Source organism: Chiloscyllium plagiosum, unplaced genomic scaffold, assembly GCF_037043375.1.
Source record: "Chiloscyllium plagiosum isolate Xiang-an unplaced genomic scaffold, Cpla_swu_hap1 HiC_scaffold_21, whole genome shotgun sequence".
Classification (NCBI taxonomy): domain Eukaryota; kingdom Metazoa; phylum Chordata; class Chondrichthyes; order Orectolobiformes; family Hemiscylliidae; genus Chiloscyllium; species Chiloscyllium plagiosum.
In genome coordinates this window covers 2,004,424-2,025,929 of record NW_028270159.1, presented here as the reverse complement: position 1 = coordinate 2,025,929, position 21,506 = coordinate 2,004,424, and the positions used below count along the sequence as shown (strand labels likewise).

The 21,506-nt window shown below is 42.7% G+C and overlaps 1 protein-coding gene and 1 long non-coding RNA gene across 3 annotated transcripts in view; one reads left to right on the top strand and one right to left on the bottom strand.

Annotated features, from left to right (window-relative positions):
* The window catches only part of LOC122565022 (uncharacterized), a 137,577-nt gene that overhangs the window by 62,104 nt on the left and 53,967 nt on the right, over positions 1-21,506 (top strand). The window lies entirely within an intron of this gene.
* The window catches only part of agpat2 (1-acylglycerol-3-phosphate O-acyltransferase 2 (lysophosphatidic acid acyltransferase, beta)), a 75,885-nt gene continuing 74,121 nt past the window's right edge, over positions 19,743-21,506 (bottom strand). For both annotated transcript variants that reach the window (XM_087998118.1, XM_087998119.1), the window contains one exon: positions 19,743-21,268. In XM_087998118.1, coding sequence (XP_087854244.1) covers positions 21,117-21,268 — 152 coding nt within the window. In that variant the 3' untranslated portion in view covers positions 19,743-21,116. The remainder of the gene's footprint in view (positions 21,269-21,506) is intronic.

Genomic DNA, 21,506 nt, shown 5'->3' with positions numbered 1-21,506 from the left:
ATATTGATTTTTTTCAGTTTTCATAAAGTATTTATTTAATTGCTCTGCTATTTCTTTCAATTCCATTATCAGTTCTCTATGGTCAGTTCTCCTGTTTCAGACTGTAAGGGACCTATGTTCATAGAACCATTGAATCCTTACAGTGTGGAAACAGGCCATTTGGCCCATCGAGTCCACACCAACCCTCTAAAAAGCATTCTACCCAGAACCACCCAACTACTCTAGCCCTGTAACTCTGCATTTCCCATGGCTAATTCACCAACCTGCACATCTTTGGACTGAGCAAGACCACATTAAAGTGGACCATATGAAGTCAAGTCAAACAACATTTTAGTCTCCAAGTATTAGTTTGGAGACTTGAGATGGAAATATCCCAAGATAGAACATAGAACATAGAAGAATACAGCGCAGTACAGGCCCTTCGGCCCTCAATGTTGCGCCGATCCAAGCCCACCTAACCTACACTAGCCCACTATCCTCCATATGCCTATCCAATGCCCGCTTAAATGCCCATAATGAGGGAGAGTCCACCACTGCTACTGGCAGGGCATTCCATGAACTCACGACTCGCTGAGTAAAGAACCTACTCCTAACATCTGTCCTATACCTACCCCCTTAATTTAAAGCTATGCCCCCTTGTAATAGCAGACTCCATACGTGGAAAAAGGTTCTCACGGTCAACCCTATCTAAACCCCTAATCATCTTGTACACCTCTATCAAGTCACCCCTAAACCTTCTTTTCTCCAATGAAAACAACCCCAAATGCCTCAGCCTTTCCTCATACAATCTTTCTACCATACCAGGCAACATCCTGGTAAACCTCCTCTGCACCCGTTCCAGTGCCTCCACATCCTTCCTATAGTATGGCGACCAAAACTGCACACAATACTCCAGATGCGGCCGCACCAGAGTCTTATACAACTGCAACATGACCTCAGGACTCTGGAACTCAATTCCTCTACCAATAAAAGCCAGTACGCCATATGCCTTCTTCACCGCACTATTTACCTGGGTGGCAACTTTCAAAGATCTGTGTACATGGACACCAAGATCCCTCTGCTCATCCACACTACCAAATATCCGACCATTAGCCCAGTACCCCATCTTTTTATTACTCTTACCAAAGTGAATCACCTCACACTTAGCTACATTGAACTCCATTTGCCACCTTTCTGCCCAGCTCTGCAGCTTATCTATATCCCGCTGTAACCTGCCACAGCCTTCCTCACTGTCTACAACTCCTCCGACTTTCGTATCATCCGCAAACTTGCTCACCCAACCTTCTAACCCCTCCTCCAGGTCATTTATAAAAATGACAAACAGCAATGGTCCCAAAACAGATCCTTGCGGAACACCGCTAGTGACGGCACTCCAAGATGAACCTTTGCCATCAACTACTACCCTCTGTCTTCTTCCAGCCAGCCAACTCCTAATCCAAACCTCCAACTCACCCTCAATGCCATACCTCCGTATTTTTTGCAGTAGTCTACCATGGGGAACCTTATCAAACGCCTTACTAAAATCCATATACACCACATCTACCGCTTTCTCCTCGTCTACCTCCTTAGTCACCTTCTCAAAGAATTCAATAAGGTTTGTGAGGCACGATCTGCCCTTCACAAAACCATGCTGACTATCCTTGATCACATTATTCCTATCCAGATGTTCATAAATTCTATCCCTTACAATTCTCTCTAAGATTTTGCCCACAACAGAAGTGAGACTCACCGGCCTATAGTTACTAGGGTTATCCCTACTCCCCTTCTTGAACAAGGGAACCACATTTGCTAGCCTCCAATCTTCTGGCAATACTCCTGTGGACAACGAGGACATAAAAATCAAGGCCAATGGCTCTGCAATCTCCTCCCTTGCTTCCCAGAGAATCCTAGGATAAATGCCATCAGGCCCAGGGGACTTATCTATTTTCACCCTTTCCAGAATTTCCAACACCTCTTCTCTACATATCTCAAAGCCATCCATTCTACTTAATTGTGACTCAGTACTCACATTGACAACAATGTCCTGTTCCTGATTGAATACTGACGAAAAGTATTCATTCATTGTCTCCCCAATCTCTTCAGCCTCCACACGCAACTTCCCACTACTATCCTTGACTGGACCTATTCCTACCCTAGTCATTCTTTTATTCCTGACATACCTATAGAAAGCCTTAGGGTTTTCCCTAATCCTACCAACTAAGGACCTTTCATGTCCCCTCCTTGCTGCTCTTAGCTCTCTCTTCAGGTCCTTCCTTGCTACCTTATAACTCTCAATCGCCCCAATTGAACCTTCACGCCTCATCTTTACATAGGCTGCCCTCTTCCATTTAACAAGGGATTCCAATTCCTTATTAAACCACGGCTCCCTCACACGACCCTTTCCTCCCTGCCTGACGGGTACATACTTATCAAGGACACTCAATAGTTGCTCCTTGAACAAGCTCCACATATCAATTACGCCCTTGCCTTGAAGCTTACTTTTCCAAGCCACACATCCTAAGTCATGTCTCACCGCATCATAATTTCCCTGCCCCCAGCTATAACTCTTGCCCTGTAGTGCACACTTATCCCTCTCCATCAGATGAAGTTTGACAGATCCAAAATTGAGTTTGTCAAAGCCCTGTACTGACCAGCTGGTATGCATTGATAAGTATGATGCCATAGTAACAAAATGATAGGAGTAACACTTTCCCAAAATGTTATCAAAATGATGAAAATCTGATTTAATCACAAATCAGAAATACATCAAATCATACTTTCCTACATTTAATATTTAACAGAATAAAACACAAAACATGCAGGACTTATAAACAGCAAAGGGATCTTTTAGAATTCATGGTACATTGCCATATAACAGTATAGAGTATCTAAAAGCATAAGGAAATTCATCTATTTTCACTAAATGTAAAAGTAGCACATCATGTTTGATTCAGTAATGCACAGTCACTGTTCACAGGCTTGGTGCTTTGATTCATTCAGTTTTCACAGAATTTAGTTTCACATTTGATCACATTACTGGAGTTGTTGGGATGACTTGTATTAGGTCAAGTTATTTTGTATCCATTTCAATGATGCTGCCATCGTCTGCTGGCTGATGGAGAATCTTTTCCTTTGTTGTGCTTTTTAATTGTGGAGATACTACTTTTTGGGGAATTCTTCTTTTGTTCCCAGTCAATATGAAGACTCCACTTTTATTTGTCAATGCCTTCTGGATCTACACGCCTTCACTGTCAAATTGTATGATTGTGACTTTGTCTTCACCAACATCTGTGCAGAACTGGAACCCTTTTGATATTTAGATTCACCACCATCAGAGCCAGAGATTTCTGGTTGGTTAGTCAAATCTTTGTTCTTTTTCTCTTGCCACTATTGGAATTCCACCATTATATTCATAAACTCAAAAACAAAGTCACCTCAAATTAAACTTGTCCTGGTAATTTACCTGTACTTCCACACACGTCATCTATTGTATCTGTTGAACTAGATTGGTCTCCTCTACATCGGGGAGACAGGGCGCCAACTTGTGGATCATTTTAGAGAAAATCTCTGCGACACCTGCACCAACCAACCCCACCACCCTGTGGCCAAACACTTTAATTCCCCCTCCCACTCCACCGAGGACATGCAGGTCCTGGGCCTCCCCCATTGTCAAACCCTAACCACCCGATGCCTGGTGGAAGAGCACCTCATCTTCCACCTTGGGACCCCGCAACCACATGGGATCAATGCGGATTTTACCAGTTTCCTTATTTCCCTCCCCCCACCTTATCCCAGTCCCAAGTCTACAACTTGGCATTGCCCTTTTGACCTGTCCATCTTCCTTCGCACCTATCCACTCCACCCTCCTCTCCGACCAATCACCTTCCCCTCCACTTTCATCTACCTATCGCATTCTCAGGTACCTTCCCCCAGCCCCCTCCCATTTATCTCTCAGCCCCCTGGCCCAGAAGTCTCATTCCTGATGAAGGGCTTATGCCCGAAACATCGATTCTTCTGCTCCTCAGATACTGCCTGACCTGTTGTGCTTTTCCAGCATCACACTCTTGACTCTGATCTCCAGCATCTGCAGTCCTCACTTTCTCTTCCATACTAGAGAAGGAGAAATACTTAACCTTCTGTTGTGAAATAAGGTGGAGCAAGGGACTGAGATGTCAGTCAGGGAGCACTTTGGGGCAAATTATCATAATACTATTAATTCTAAAGTAGTAATGGAAAAGGATAGAACTCATCAGAAAGTTAAAGTTTAAATTGGAGTAAGACTAATTTTGACAGTGTTAAACAGGAACCTTTAAAAGCTCATTGGGGAAGGCTAGTCACTGGTAATGAGACAGGTGGGAAGTTGGAGGTCTTCAGAAATAAGATACAAGTTCATAAGTGGTATGTTCCTGTTAGTGTGAAGGGCAAAGCTGGTAGATATAGGGAATGCTGGATGACTAGAGAAATTTAGGCTTCAGTTAAGAAAAAGGAGGAGGCATATATCAAGTATTGACAGCTGGAATTGAGTAAATCCTTAGAGGAGTATAAAGGCAGTAGGAGTATTAGTGAGTTTTGAGAAGATTTGTAGCTCAGGTTGAGGTTCTGGAAGTAAGTTTGTTCACTGAGCTGGAAGGTTTGTTTTCAGATATTTCATCACCATACTAGGTAACATCTTCAGTGAGCCTCTGGTGAAGTGCTGGTGTTAGTGACCCACTTTCTATTTATGTGTTGAGGAGTAGTCCACCTAAACATATAAATGGAAAGCAGGTCATGAACACCAGCGCTTCACCAGAAGCTCACTGAAGATGTTACCTAATATGGTAACTTACATCCTGTAGTAGGAGTATACTTAAGAGGGAAATCAGGAGTGCAGAAAGGGAACGAGAATAGCTTTAGCAAATAGGGTTAAGGAGAATCCAAAGAGATTCTATAAATACATTAAGGGCAAAAGGGTAACTAGGGAGAGAATAGGGCCACTTAAAGATCAACATGGCTGTCTGTGTGTGGAACCACAGGGGATGGGAGAGAGACTAAACAAATATTTTGTGTCTATATTTATTGTGGAGAAGGACATTATGAAGTGTGAGATTTTTGAATACTTGGAGGTGCATGGTGAAATAGGGCAAAGTCAATATGGTTTCATCAAAAGGAGGTCATGCCTGACAAACCTGCTAGAATTCTTTGAGCAAGTAATGAGCAGGTTAGACCAAGGAGAACCAATGGGTGTTATCTACCTAGACTTCAAGAAGGCCTTTGACAAGATGCCGCACAGGAAGCTACTGAGTAAGATAAGGGCTCATGGTGTCAGAGGCAAGGTGCTAGCATGGATAGAAGCCTGGCTGTCTGGCAGAAAGCAGAGAGTGGGGATAAGAGGGTCCTTCTCAGGATGGCAACTGGTGACAAGTGGTGTTCCACAAGGCTCAGTGTTGGGACCACAACTTTTCACTTTATAAAGTAATGATCCAGATGCGTGGACTATTTTCTAAATGGGGAGAAAATTCTCAAGTCTGAAGTGCAAAGAGACTTGGGAGTTCTAGTCCAGGATTCTCTCAAGGTAAACTTGCAGGTTGAGTCAGTTGATAGGAAGGCAAATGCAATGGTGGCATTTAATTTGAGAGGACTTGAATATAAAAGTAGGGAAGTACTTCTGAGGCTCTATAAGGCTGTGGTCAGACCACATTTGGAGAATTGTGTGCAGTTTTGGGCCCCGTATCTCAGGAAGGACGTACTGGTGCATGTTCAGAGGAGGTTCATGAGAATGGTCCCAGGAATGAAAAGCATAACATATGAGGAACGTTTGAGGACCCTGGGTTTATACACGATGGAGTTTAAGAAGGTGAGGGGGAATCTAATTGAAACTTACAGAATACTGAAAGGCCTGGACAGAGTAGAATTTGGGAAGATGTTTGTATTGGTAGTAGAAACTAGGACCTGGGGGTACAGCCTTAGAGTAAAGGGAAGATGCTTTAAAATGGAGATTAGGAGAAACTTCTTCAGTCAGAGTGGTGAATCTATGGATTTCATGACCACAAAAGGCTGTGGAGACCAGGTCATCGAGTATATTCAAAACTGAGATAGATAGGTTCTTGAGTATCAAGGGGATCAAGGGTTACGGGGAGAAAGTGCGAAAATGGGGTTGAGAAATTTATCAGCCATGATTGAATGGTGGAGCAGATTCAATGGGCTGAATGGCCTAATTTCTGCTCCTATGTCTTATGGTCTTATAAAATGCATAGAGATAGATACGTCTACCTTTTGTTGCATTTTTGTAATGGTAGGGCCATGGGGAATATTGCTGAATAAAGAGATCTAGGGGTGCAAGTGCATAGTTCCTCAAATGTGGAGTCACAGGTAGATATGGTGCTATGGAGGAGGAGTTTGGCATGCTTGCCTTTATTGATCAGAACATTGTATTTTGGAGTTGAGACATCATATTGCGGCTGTACAGGACATTGGTGAGGCCACCTTTAAAATACAATTCTGGTCACCCTTCTATAGGAAGGATATTGCTAAACTTGAGAGGGGCAGAAAATATTTACAAGAATGTTGCCAGGACTGGCAGGTTTGAGTTATTGGGAGATGTTAAATAACCTGGTGCCTTTCTCCCTGGGGTGTCAGAGGGTGAGGGGTGACCTTACAGACATTTATAAAATCATGAGGGGCACAGATAAAGTAAATATCCAAGCTCTTCTTCCTAGGATGGGGGAGGTCCAAGGCTAGAGGGCATAGGTTTAAAGTGAGAGGGAAAAGATTTAAAAGGGACATGAGGGCCAACTTTTTCACATAGAGGATGTTGTGTCTATGGAATGAGCCTCCATAAGTAGTGGTGGAAGCTGATACGATTACAACATTTAAGAGGCATCTGGATGGTACATGATTAGGAAAGCTTTAGACAGATATGGGCCAAATGCTGGCAAACTTGACTAGGTCAGATTGGCATATCTGGTTAGTAGATGATTTGGTCTGTTTCCATGTTGTATGACTGTAATACTGTCATGAATCTCTTTTATTGGACACGGTTGAGGTCACTTTTCCTGAGGGAGTGCAGGAGAGTTTTACCAAAACAATTCTGTTATGTTAAAGTCATAAATCACACATCACGAGGCTATAGTCCAACAGGTTTAATTGGAAGCGTTAGCTTTCGAAGCACTGCTTCTTCATCAGGCAGCTGTGGACAAGGACCATAAAACACAATTTACAGCAAAAGGTCACAGTGTCATGTAATGGTAATGATATATTGAACAAACCTCGATTGCTGTTAAGTCTTTAATCTTTGAGAATGGGTTGCAGGCTTCAGTTCATTGTTATGTAAATCCCAGAACTTCTTTTAAGTCACATTCTCAAGGTAAGGCATTTGATAAAGTTCTCCATGGTAGTAAGGCGTTTGATAAGGTTCCCCATGATAGACTAACGGAGAAAGTGAAGTCATATGGTGTGCAGGGTGTTCTAGCTAGGTGGATAAAGAACTGGTTGAGCAACAGGAGGCAGAGCGTAGAAGTTGAAGGGAGTTTCGTGAAGTGGTGTTCCACAGGGGTCAGTGTTGGGGCCACTGTTGTTTGTAATATATGTAAATGGTCTGGAAGAGGGCACTGTTGGTATGATCAGCAAGTTTGCAGATGACACCAAGATTGGTGGAGTAGCTGAAAGCATAAGGGACCGTCAGAGAACACAGGAGGACATAAATAGACTGGAGAGTTGGGCGGAAAAGTGGCAGATGGATTTCAATCCAGACAAATGTGAGGTGATACATTTAGGCAAGACTAATTCTAGACAGAATTATACAATGAATTGAAGAGCCTTGGGAAAAGTTGATGGGCAGAGAGATCTGGGAGTGCAAGTCCATTGTACCCTGAAACTTGCTGCACAGGTGGATAGAGTGGTCAAGAAGGCATATAGTATGCTTGCCTTCATTGGACGGGGTATTGAGTATAAGAGCTGGCAAGTCATGTTAACATTGTACAAGACATTGATTCAGCCACATTTAGAATACTGGGTACAGTTCTGGTCGCCACATTACCAAAAGGATGTGGATGCTTTGGAGAGGGTGCAGAGAAGGTTTACGAGGATGTTGCCTGGTATGGAAGGTGCTAGCTATGAAGAAAGGTTGAATAGGTTAGGTTTATTTTCATTAGAAAAAAGGAGATTGAGGGGGGACCTGATTGAGGTTTACAAAATCCTGAAGGTATAGACAGGGTGGATAGAGACAAGCTTTTTCCCAGGGTGAAGGATTCAATAACGAGAGGTCACGCTTTCAAGGTGAGAGGTGGAAAGTTTAAGAGGGATACATGGGGTAAGTACTTCACACAGAGGGTGGTGGGCGTTTGGAACACATTGCCAGCAGAGGTGATAGAGGCAGGCATGGTAGATTCATTTAAGATGGGTCTGGATAGATGCATGAGTAGGTGGGGAGTAGAGGGATACAGATGCTTAGGAATTGGGCGACATGTTGAGACAGTACATTTGGATCAGCTCAGGCTTGGAGGGCCGAAGGGCCTGTTCCTGAGCTGTAAACTTTCTTTGATTTTGTAACTTCAGGTTTTATAAAAAAAAAGGTGACATCTCAGCTCAGACAGTCCATTAAAGGTGTGAGGTTAGAGTCTATCTGTATCCCAGTCTTGAGTCAGACTGGTTCTATTTCCAAAGTAGAATTTATAAGATATTACATGGACTGACTGCCTGCAGATTGTGCTTTTTGAGCAAAATAGAATGTATCTGCAAATATAATCCTGTAAATGCAAATTCACCCCATAGACTTATATGTGTGTGTGCTTGCATGAGAGAGAGAGAGAGAGAGAGAGAGAGAGAGAAAGAGAGTGTGAGTGCACGAATGTGTTTTTGCTTGTGTGCATGTTTGGTAATGTGTGTTTGTATGCGTGTGAGAGAGAGAGAGAGAGAGATGGAGGATAAGCCAAGTTGATAGATGAAGGAAGGGCTGTAGATGTCATATACATGGACTTTAGTAAGGCGTTTGATAAGGTTCCCCATGGTTCGGCTGCATTTAGAATACTGTGTACAGTTCTAGTTGCCACCTTACCAAAGGGATGTGAATACTTTGGAGAGGATGAGGAGAGAGGATGTTGCCTGGCATGGAAGTACTAGCTATGAAGAGAGGTTGAGTAGGTTAGGTTTGTTTTCATTATAAAAGAGATTGAGAGGGGACCTGATTGAGGTCTACAAAATCATGAAGGGTATAGACAGGGTAGAAAGAGATAAGCTTTTTCCCAGGATGAGGGATTCAATAATGAGAGGTCACACTTTCAAGGTAAGAGGTAAAATGTTTAAGGGGGATACACGCGGCAAGTACTTTACACAGAGGTGGTAGGTGCCTGGAACGTGTTGCCAGCAGAGGTAGTAGAGGCAGGCATGGTAGATTCATTTAGATTGCATCTGGATAGATGCATGAGTAGTTGGGGAGCAGAGGGATACAGATGCTTAGGAATTGGGCAATAGGTTTAGACAGTAGATTTGGATCAGCTCAGGCTTAGAGGGCTGAAGGGCCTGTTCCTGAGCTGTAAATTTTCTTTATTCTTTGTAAGTCTGTGAGAGGGTGTGAGGGTTGGGGGAGGTGGTGTATGTGTGTGTGTATGAGAGAGTGCGTGTGCATGAGGGTCTGTGTGAGTGTATAGTGCAATGGGGTTATCTGTAGTGTGACATGAATCAAAGGTCCCAGTTGAGACCATGCTCATGGGTGCCAAACTTGGTCATCAGCCTCTACTCAGCCACTCTGCCTTGTCACGTAGGCTGAAGTCCGCCTTGGAGGTTGGTCACCCGAAGATCTGAGGCCAAATGCTCCTGACTGCTGAAGTATTCCCTGACTGGGAGGGAACATCCCGAACTGGCAACTGTTGCACGATGTCCGTTCATCCGTTGTCATAACGTCTGCCTGGTCTTGTCAATGTATCATGCCTCGCAACAACCTTGTCTGCAGCACGAGATAGACAATGTTAGCATGAGTACCTGCCGCGTACATGGTGGGTGCTGTCCCTGCATATAATGCTGGTATCCATGTTGACACTCTGACATGTTTTGCAGTGGTTACTATGACAGGGTTGTATGGTGTTGTGGTTGATGTTGTCCTGAAGGCTGGGCAGTTTGCTGCGAACAATGGTCTGTTTAAGGCGGTTGTTTAAAGGTAAGAAGTGGCGACGTAGGGAAGGTTTTGGCAAGGCACTCATCCTCATTGATAACGTGTTACAGGCTGTGAAGAACGTGGCATAGTTTCTCCACTCACGGGAAGTACTGGACAACGAAGGGTACCCTATCGGTTGCATCCATGTCTGTTTCCTGAGGAGGATCTTCGGATGACCAACCTCCAAGGTGGACTTCGGAATACGCAACAACCCAGAGTGGCCAAGCATAGGCTGATAGCCAAGTTCAGCACCCATGATGGCCTCAATCAGGATCTTGGGTTCATGTAACACTACAGGTGACCCCACTACACTATACACACACTCTTACATACTCTCTCACTCATGCACAGAACATAGAACATTACAGCACAGTGCAGGCTCTTCAGTCCTTGATGTTGCACCGACCTGTGAAACCAATCTGAAGCCCTTCTAATCTATGCTATTCCATTATCATCCGTATGTTATCCAATGACCAGTTAAGTGCCCTTAAAGTTGGTGACACTACTGCTGTTGCAGGCAGGGCATTCCATGCCCTACTGCTCTCTGAGTAAAGAAACTACCTCTGACATCTGTCCTATATATGGAAGGATATGGAAGATATAGACTGTAGGGAAATAGATGGTGACATCTTGCAAAATGTCCAGATGACAGAGGAGGAAGTGCTGGATGTCTTGAAATGGTTAAAGGTGGATAAATCCCCAGGACCTGATCAGGTGTACACGAGAACTCAATGGGAAGCTAGCAAAGTGATTGCTGGGCCTCTGAGATATTTGTATCATCGATAGTCACAGGTGAGGTGCCGGAAGACTGGAGTTTGGCAAACGTGGTGCCACTGTTTAAGAAGGGTGGTAAGGACAAACCAGGGAACTATAGATCAGTGAGCCTGACCTCGGTGGTGGGCAAGTTGTTGGAGGGAATCCTGAGGGACAGGATGTACATGTATTTGGAAAGGCAAGGACTGATTCGGGATAGTCAACATGGCTTTGTGCGTGGGAAATCATGTCTCACAAACTTGATTGAGTTTTTTGATGAAGTAACAAAGAGGATTGATGAGGGCAGAGCAGTAGATGTGATCTATATGGACTTTAGTAACGCGTTCGACAAGGTTCCCCATGGGAGACTGATTAGCAAGGTTAGATCTCGTGGAATACAGGGAGAACTAGCCATTTGGATACAGAACTGGCTCAAAGGTAGAAGACAGAGGGTGGTGGTGGAGGGTTGTTTTTCAGACTGGAGGCCTGTGACCAGTGGAGTGCCACAAGGATCAGTGCTGGGCCCTCTACTTTTTGTCATTTACATAAATGATTTGGATGCGAGCATAAGAGGTACAGTTAGTAAGTAAACAGATGACACCAAAATTGGAGGTGTAGTGAACAGCGAAGAGGGTTATCTCAGATTACAACCGGATCTGGACCAGATGGGCCAATGGGCTGAGAAGTGGCAGATGGAGTTTAATTCAGATAAATGCGAGGTGCTGCATTTTGGGAAAGCAAATCTTAGCAGGACTTATACACTTAATGGTAAGGTCCTAGGGAGTGTTGCTGAACAAAGGGACCTTGGAGTGCAGGTTCATATCTCCTTGAAAGTGGAGTCGCAGGTAGATAGGATAGTGAAGGCATTTGGTATGCTTTCCTTTATTGGTCAGAGTATTGAGTACAGGAGTTGGGAAGTCATGTTGCGGCTGTACAGGACATTGGTTAGGCCACTGTTGTAATATTGTGTGAAATTCTGGTCTCCTTCATATTGGAAAGATGTTGTGAAACTTGAAAGGGCTCAGAAAAGATTTACAAGGATGTTGCCAGGGTTGGAGGATCTGAGCTACATGGAGAGGCTGAACAGGCTGGGGCTGTTTTCACTGGAGCGTCGGAGGCTGAGGGATGACCTTATAGAGGTTTACAAAATTATGAGAGGCATGGATAGGATAAATAGGCAAAGTCTTTTCCCTGGGGTCGGGGAGTCCAGAACTAGAGGGCATAGGTTTAGGGTGAGAGGGAGGGGAAAGATATAAAAGATATAAAAGGGACAACTTTTTCACGCAGAGGGTGGTATGTGTATAGAATGAGCTGCCAGAGGAAGTGGTGGAGGCTGGTACAATTGCAACATTTAAGAGGCATTTGGATGGGTATATGAATAGGAAGGGTTGGAGGGATATGGGCCGGGTACTGGCAGGTGGGACTAGATTGGGTTGGGATATCTGGTCAGCATGGACGGGTTGGACTGAAGGGTATATCTCTATGACTGACTCTCTCTATGACTATATCTATCACTCCTCAATTTAAAGCCATGTCCCCTCATGCTAACCATCACCATCCAAGAAAAAGGGCTCTCACTGCCCACATTATCTAATCCTCTGATCATCTTGCATGTCTCTATTAAGTTGCCCCTCAACCTTCTTCTCTCTAACAAAAACAGCCTTAAGTCCCTCAGCCTTTCCTGATAAGACCTTCCCTCCATACCAGGCAACATCCTGGTAAATCTCCTCTGAACTCTTTCCATATAGGTATTTCTTTAGGTATTTAAGGAATAAAAGAATGACAAGAGTAAGATTCGGGCCAATCAAGGATAGTAGTGGGAAGTTTTGTGTGGAGTCAGAGGAGATAGGGGAAGCACTAAATGAATACTTTTTGACAGTATTCACTCTAGAAAATGACAATGTTGTCGAGAAGATTACTGAGATACAGGCTACTAGACTAGGTGGGATTGAGGTTCACAAGAAAGAGGTATTAGAAATCCTGCAGAGTTTGAAAATAGATAAGTCCCCTGGGCGGGATGGGATTTATCCTAGGATACTCTGGGAAGCTAGGGAGGAGATTGCCGTGCCTTTGGCATTGATCTTTAAATCATCATTGTCTACAGGAATAGTGCCAGAAGACTGGAGGATAGCAAATGGGGTTCCCCTGTTCAAGAAGTGGAGTAGAGACAATCCTGGTAATTATATACCAGTGAGCGTTACTTCAGTTGTTGGTAAAGTGTTGGAAAAGGTTATAAAAGACAGAGTATTTCTAATCATCTAGAAAAGAATAATTTGATTACGGATAGTCAGCACAGTTTTGTGAAGGGTAGGTTGTGTCTCACAAACCTTATTGAGTTCTTTGAGAAGGTGACCAAACAGGTAGATGAGAGTAAACTGGTTGATGTGGTGTTTATGGATTTCAGCAGCGCGTTCGAAAAGGTTCCCCACAGTAGGCTATTGTACAAAATGCGGAGGAATGGGATAGTGGGAGACATAGCAGTTTGGATCAGTAATTGGGTTGCTGAAAGAAGACAGAGGGTGGTGGTTGATGGGAAATCTTCATCCTGGAGTCCAATTACTAGTGGTGTACCACAAGGGTCAGTGTTGGGTTCACTGCTGTTCGTCATTTTTATAAATGACCTGGATGAGGGCGTAGAAAGGTGGGTTAGTAAATTTGCAGACAACACTAAGATCGGTGGAGTTGTGCATAGTGACGAAGGATGTTGTAAGTTACAGAGAGACATAGATAAGCTGCACAGCTGGCTGAGGGGTGGCAAATGGAGTTTAATGCGGACAAGTGTGAGGTGATTCACTTTGGTCGGAGTAACTGAATGTAAAGTACTGGGCTAACGGTAAGATACTTGGTAGTGTAGATGAGCAGAGAGATCGCGGTGTCCAGGTACACAGATCCTTGAAAGTTGCCTCCCAGGTTGACAGGGTTGTTAAGAAGGCATACAGTGTTTTAGCTTTTATTAATAGAGGGATCGAGTTCCCGAACCATGAGGTTATGCTACAGCTGTACAAAACGCTGGTGCGGCCGCACTTGGAGTACCGTGTACAGTTCTGGTCACCGCATTATAAGAAGGATGTGGAAGCTTTGGAAAGGGTGCAGAGGAGATTTACCAGGATGTTGCCTGGTACGGAGGGAAGGTCTTACAAGGAAAGGCTGAGGGACTTGAGGCTGTTTTCATTAGAGAAAAGAAGGTTGAGAGGTGACTTAATAGAGACATACAAGATAATCAGAGGGTTAGATAGAGTGGACAGGGAGAGCCTTTTTCCAAGAATGGTGATGGCGAGCACGAGGGGGCATGGCTTTAAATGGAGGGGTAATAGATATAGGACAGATGTCAGTGGTAGGTGCTTTACTCAGAGTAGTAAGGATATGGAATGCTTTGCCTGCAACAGCAGAAGATTTGCCAACTTTAAGTCTATTTAAGTCGTCATTGGACAAGCATATGGACGTACATGGAATAGTGTAGGTTAGATGGGCTTCAGATTAGTATGACAGGTCAACGCAACATTGAGGGCCGAAGGGCCTGTACTGCGCTTTAATGTTCTATGTTCAAAGCTTCCACATCCTTCCTCTATCTAACCCTCTGATTATCTTGTATGTCTCTATTAAGTCACCTCTCAACCTTCTTTTCTCTAATGAAAACAGCCTCAAGTCCCTCAGCCTTTCCTTGTAAGACCTTCCCTCCGTACCAGGCAACATCCTGGTAAATCTCCTCTGCACCCTTTCCAAAGCTTCCACATCCTTCTTATAATGCGGTGACCAGAACTGTACACGGTACTCCAAGGCATATGGCGTACTGGCTTTTATTGGTAGAGGAATTGAGTTCCGGAGTCCTGAGGTCATGATGCAGTTGTATAAAACTCTGGTGCGGCCGCATCTGGAATATTGTGTGCAGTTTTGGTCGCCATACTATAGGAAGGATGTGGAGGCACTGGAACGGGTGCAGAGGAGGTTTACCAGGATGTTGCCTGGTATGGAAGGAAGATCGTATGAGGATAGACTGAGACACTTGGGGCTGTTTTCATTAGAGAAAAGAAGGTTTAGGGGTGACTTGATTGAGGTGTACAAGATGATTAGGGGGTTAGATAGGGTTGACAGTGTGAACCTTTTCCCGCGTATGGAGTCGGGTATTACAAGGAGGCATAGCTTTAAATTAAGGGGGGGTAGATATAGGACTGAAGTTAGGGGTAGGTTCTTCACTCAGCGAGTCGTAAGTTCATGGAATACCCTGCCAGCAGCAGTGGTGGACTCTCCCTCTTTATGGGCATTTAAGCGGGCATTGGATAGGTATATGGAGGATAGTGGGTTAGTATAGGTTAGGTGGGCTTGGATCGGCGCAACATCGAGGGCCAAAGGGCCTGTACTGCGCTGTATTCTTCTATCTATGTTCTATGTTCTTCCTTTAATGCGGTGACCTGAACTATGTGCAATGCTCCAAGTGCGGCTGCACCAGTTTTGTACAGTTGCAACATGACCTTATGGCTCTGAAACTCAATCCATCTATCAATAAAACCTAACACACAGTACGCTTTCTTAACAACCCGATCAACCTGGGTGGCAACTTTCAGGGATCTATGTCCATGGACATCGAGATCTCTCTGCTCATCCACACTACCAAGAATCTTACCATTAGCCCTGTAATCTGCATTCCTGTTACTCCTTTCAAAATGAATCACCTCACACTTCTCCATATTAAACTCCATTTGTCACCTCTCAGCCCAGCTCTGCAGCTTATCTATGTCCCTCTGTAACCTGCAACATCCTTCCATACTGTCCGCAACTCCACTGACCTTAGTTTCAGCTGAAAATTTACTAACCCATCCTTGTACATCCTCATCCAGACCATTTATAAAAATGATAAACAGCAGTGGCCCCAAAACAGATCCTTGTGATACCCCACTAGTAACTGAACTCCAGGATGAACATTTCCCATCAACCACCATCTTCCGTCTACTTACAGCTGGCCAATTTCTAATCCAAACCACAATCACCCTCAGTCCCACGCCTCTGTATTTTCTGCAATAGCCTACAGTGGGGAACCTTATCAAGTGCCTTACTGAAATCCATATACACATCAACCGCTTTATCCTCATTCACCTGTTTGGTCAGCTTTGCAAAGAACTCAGTAAGGTTTGTGAGGCACAGCCTATCCTTGTGTATGTATGAGAGAGGGTCTGCGTCTAGAAAGGAATAATTTGATTAGGGACAGTCAAACCGTATTGACTGTCCCTAATCAAATTATTCCTTTCTAGACGCAGACCCTCTCTCATACATACACAATCAATTCAAGTCAATACACCCACACCCTCTCTCAGGCTTATACTCCATCACGCTCTCACATTTTACCAAGCATGCGCACACTCTCTCACACACAAGTCTATGGGGTGAACTTGCATTTGCAGAGATGTTCTATTTTGCTCAAAAAGCGCACAATCTGCAGGCAGTCGATCCATGTATTATATAAATTCCACTTTGGAAATAGAACCAGTCTAACTCACGATTGGGATACAGACAGACTATTCCCACATCTTTAGTGCATGGTCTGAGCTGTCGCTTTGTTTTTATATAAAACCCTAAGTTATTGAGATTGCGACTTAGTAGTAGTTCGGGGATTTACATATTAATGAACTGAAAGCTGCAATCCATTCTAAAAGGAAAAAAAACTTCACAGCAATCTAGGTTTGCTCAATATATCATTTCAGTTGTGTTACACTGTAAACTTTTGCTTAAATTCTGCCTCTCATGGTCCTGCCCCATAGCCACCTGGTGAAGGAGCAGCTAGTGAAAGCTAGTGCAGCTATAGACTATTACCTGATGTGTGATTTTTAACTTTGTCCACCCCAGTTCAACACTGGTTCCTCCACATCAATTCTGGTATGGTAAAACTATCCTGTCAGGACAGATTGAGTAAACTGTGACTGTATTCTCTGGACTTTAGAAGACTGAGAAGTAATCTCTGTGACATGCTGCCCCTTTGACAAAGTTATTCTGTCCCTTTTTTTTGAGGGGCTGTAAACGCAGGAGTTCTGATGTGTCTGGTTTGTATGGGTTTTAGGGCCAATTTGATTATAGCTAACAGATATTGCCTGAGGCAGTACTGATAGCATCAAGGGATAGTGGGATAGTACAGGAATACAACTTGGAGGTCATAGATCAGCCATGATTTAGAATTGGGGAGCCTGCATAAGGAGCTGAATGACAAACCCCTACTTTTTAGACTCTCCCTGTTGTTTGCACATTGCATAATCTATTGAATAGTGGAGCAGGCTTGTTAACCAAATATTCTACTTACGCCGTAATATTCTAAAAGGCAACATAGTTTTGAGACTAAATAGCATGCAGGTAATTAGAACCACAGAAAAGTAACAGCATAAAAAGAGGCCATTTAGCCCATCCTATATGCACCAAAGATAGAGAAAAGAACAGCTCCTTTAAATCTATTTCCCTGGTCCATGACCCCTCAGATTCCAGCATTTCAGGAGCAGATCCAGGTTCCTTTTAGATAAGTTGAGAGTTTCTGCCGTAACTATCAAACAGCGGAGTGGATTCCAGACACCACCTGCATTCCCTGCTGGTTGGGGTGGGGGGGGAGAAAGAGTCCTCCCAGTTTGTCTACTAATCACCTTCAGTCTGTGCCCCCTGGTAACTGACCCCTCTGTTGTGGAAAACAGCTCTTCTCCGTTCACTTTCTATCCAAGTCCCTCAATTAAGTCAGACGTCAGCCTCCTTCATTCTGAAGAAAACTCTAGTCTTCCAATCTTTACTCTTAGCTCCAATTTTCATGCCCTAGCAACATTCTTGTAAATCTCCTCTGTACTCTCTCTAGACTAATTATATCCTTTCAATGATATGGTAACCAAAACTGTACACAAAGCTTCAGCATTGGCCTAGCCAGTGTTTTGTAGTTTCAGCATCATATCCCTGCTTTTGTATTCGATATATTCATGAAGTAGAAAAAAAAATCCCATATGCCTTCTTTGCTACTTTATCTACCCTGCCCTGCTACTTCCAGGGACCAACAGAAAAGATTATTTACTGCCTCTAGCTATGTTGTTAACATTTCATTTATGGTGTATTCTCCTTGCCTGTTTACTCTTTCCATTTGCATAACTTCATTTCTCCAGACTGAATTCCACTTACCACTTGGTCCACCTAATCAACCAAAGCATCTCAACGAAATCTCCCTAAATTGAGAGAAATCAGAGTTAGGAAGAAAATGCTGATTAGTAGACAGATGGTACTGCAATTGGTGATGGTACGCATTGCATGCCATTTTTGGTGTAGGTTAAAAAAAACAATGAAATGAATAATTTCAAATTAGTCATTCTGAATGGTCCTAGCAGATAAGTTAACAAATTCAAAAGGGTGAGAGAAACAGAGAATGAGGTCAGTTAGCCTGAAATTTGTAGTCAGGAAATTGCAGGAATGTATTAAGATAGCATTAATATCACACTTAAAAAGCATTGTATGGTTAGAACACGTTAATGCGGTTTTACAAAAGGAAATCCTATTTGACTTAGACTTTTGAAGATATAATGTTGGGATTTACAAAAGGCACTTTTTAAGCTCCCATCTATTGAAGATTATCAGTGTACAATGCTAAGGGTTTTGACAGGAAGAACGTGGAAAGGATGTCTCCTTTCGGAGAATCAAGATCTATGAATCGTAGCTTTGAAATAAGGTGCCAGCCATTCAAGACATAGATAAGAAGAATTAATTTGAGTGGTTGAGGTAGTGGAAGCAGATTCTTTGAATATTAAGGCAGTAGATAGTTTGATAGACTAGGACAGGGGTGAAAGATGATCAGGTCAGCCATGAGTATCTCGATAGGCAGAGCAGGCTTGAAGAGTCATGTTGCCAACTCCTGTTCCTAATTTATATGTTCATATAAGGACTCTCACAAAATGTTAGTACGTAAGACAAGAGCTCATGGAGTTGGACATATTGGGCCAATTGACCTGTTTCTGTGCTGTAAGACTATTTACACAAATAGGAGATTGGTTAATGCACAGGACATTGGACATGAAATGGGATATTTTCAAGTTGACAGGATGTAACTTGGGAGTATCATAACTACCAGGACTGGGGCATCTGCATTACTCTTTTAAATGATCAATATTGATTGTAAATAGCCAAGTACAAAAAGAGGGAACACTGACTTTGGATATTTGGAATTAATCTGAAAATGCTAAGAATACAGAATTATTAAGTGTACTTAAATGGATACTATTTTTTCATCTAATGGAATCAATAGATATAAAGAGAGTAAGGAGGACAGTGCAGATTGAATCTCATTGATTGGAGCAGATTCCTGGTTCCCAAGTTTATGACATGAGAAGTTCAGCTTCACAGGAATAGAAAATCAGTAATTCCATGGAAAAAGGAAAAGCAAAGCATACTTCATCTTCATTTATATCACTCTTATCGAAAGAAACATAGCGACACCAAGTTCAAGCTATGTCTTAACCAATAGCCTGGATGATAGAGGCTTTCCACCCAACTCTCCAATTAGAAGACACTCAAATTGTGCTTCCTCTCTTCCTGATATGACAACCCACCAGCAAAAAAACAACTCAAAGAGCTTCCCACCAGACCCAATGTTTGATATGGAACCTGTCAAACAACTTTGTGGGATGTCAGTTACCACATGTTGCTATGCTGAGTGACATGGGTTTTAGTATTTCTTATACTTTCCATATTTTTAATGCAAGTGAAAGTCAACATGTACAGAATTTGATCTTTACACTAATCATGTGTGTGGAATACAGGTGGTTAACTTTTACATCACAACTAAGGATAACATTATTTTGAATCAATGCTGATTGAGGTATAGTGACATTTCAGGCAAATTGGTAAACAAATGCTTTGTAAATACTCCCAACTCTTGAAACATAATTCTCCAAATGATTTTATTGATCATTGAATCAGCTGTCACAGAATTAAGACTAAAACTAAAATGTCAATGAGGGAAATGGGAAAAGTGCAAGGTAGGAGCTTGTTGCTAAATACTTATTGAAGAGTTGATTGAAAATGGCAACTTTAAAAAGGATCAAATATTCTCACATAAAAGCCTAAAGCAATGCAAATTACATTTACATGCATCATTATTTAATATTTTACCAAGACAATTTCAAATGGTACAGAAACAGACATTCAAAAGCAATACAGCAAAGAACACAGCTTTCTGGCCCTAAACACTGATACTTTGGAGTCACCATTAAGACCAAGTGGCCTCGACATTATTTGACCTCTCACTAGATTGAGGGGGGCAGTGTTACTTTCTAGTGCCACAAAGTGTTGTAGAATCAAGTTTACACATGTTTACTGCAGGTTAAGTTCTGTACAATTAAACTGTAAATACTGAGATTTGTAATTTTACATCAGGTCCTAACCACAGTACAGAAACTCACTGATTTGAGCTCATCAGTAATGCAACAGCAATTACATCATTTATGGGAACTTGCCTCCTGCAAAGCTTAAGACATTTTCACCTCAACAAATACATTACACAGTTAACTCAATAAAATACATTTGGATGAAAGAACTTGACCAATATTGATAGGATCAAGGCAAGTGCAGGTTATAGTAGTAACTCTGCCTCACTTAGAGCAGGTAGGCACCAACACATTCTAATTCCCTGGATAAGCAGCAAATAAAAACAGGAAGGGAAACAGAGGCCTGCTCAGGAAAGGATGTAGAATGTGTAAATAGCCTGTTTCAAAAACAAAATTATCTAGTTCTGTGCACCAAAACAAAAATTCTTAAGTTTTGAAGTCTATCACAGAGTTAATTTATTAGAGAATGGCATGGTGTACAATTGTGAATGGCAGCAATAATTTTCAATCAATTTTTTCAATCTAAACATGGACTGTAATCAAATACTAGTACTGGAATTTGCTTACGGGCACAATGAAAGAGAAATGTACTCGCACTATGAATGAAAATAGCCTGAACGTGTGGCCACCTGGCTAGAAGAACTGACAGCAGTTAAACAGCTCACAGAGCATCTATCTTCTTCCTATTACTTAGAAGCAAGAGATCCCACTTCAGGTATTAAATCCAGTGATTGGGATTCCCTGCCCATGTTGTCCAGCAAGAGACTACCATCATAAGTGACAGCATCTTGCTGATCAATGAGTAATTCCTAATGTTTCATGAAAATCCATTTAGTGTAAAACTCATTACACGATCTGAAGCATCAGTATAGACCTCAGCACAAACATCACTGATGCAAACACTCCATAAAGATCAGTACATAGTGACTTCATTGGGCCCCATGCATTTTGAGGATAGGAGCAGAGATTTCATTCCACGTGGTCATAAGCAAATTGCGTGCTCTCTCAGTTAAGTCCGGCACATTGTCTGTTGTCATGCCTCGAGTTTCCATTGGAGGAAGAATCTGAACGATACACTTTCCTGGAAATAAAGAAAAGTCATAGATCATTCATTACTGCCACTCACTTCATGGTGTGCGTGTGTGTGTGTGTGTGTTGGTGGGGTGGGGGGATAGAGAAGAGAAAGTGGGGTGGAACAGAGATTTACTGCCCCATTTATAGTTGGGAGGAAATAGAGGGTCAATTTATCCCATAAATGTTTTTGTCTTTAAACATTAATCCAATTTCCTTCCAGGCAATGCATCCTAAATCATTGAACA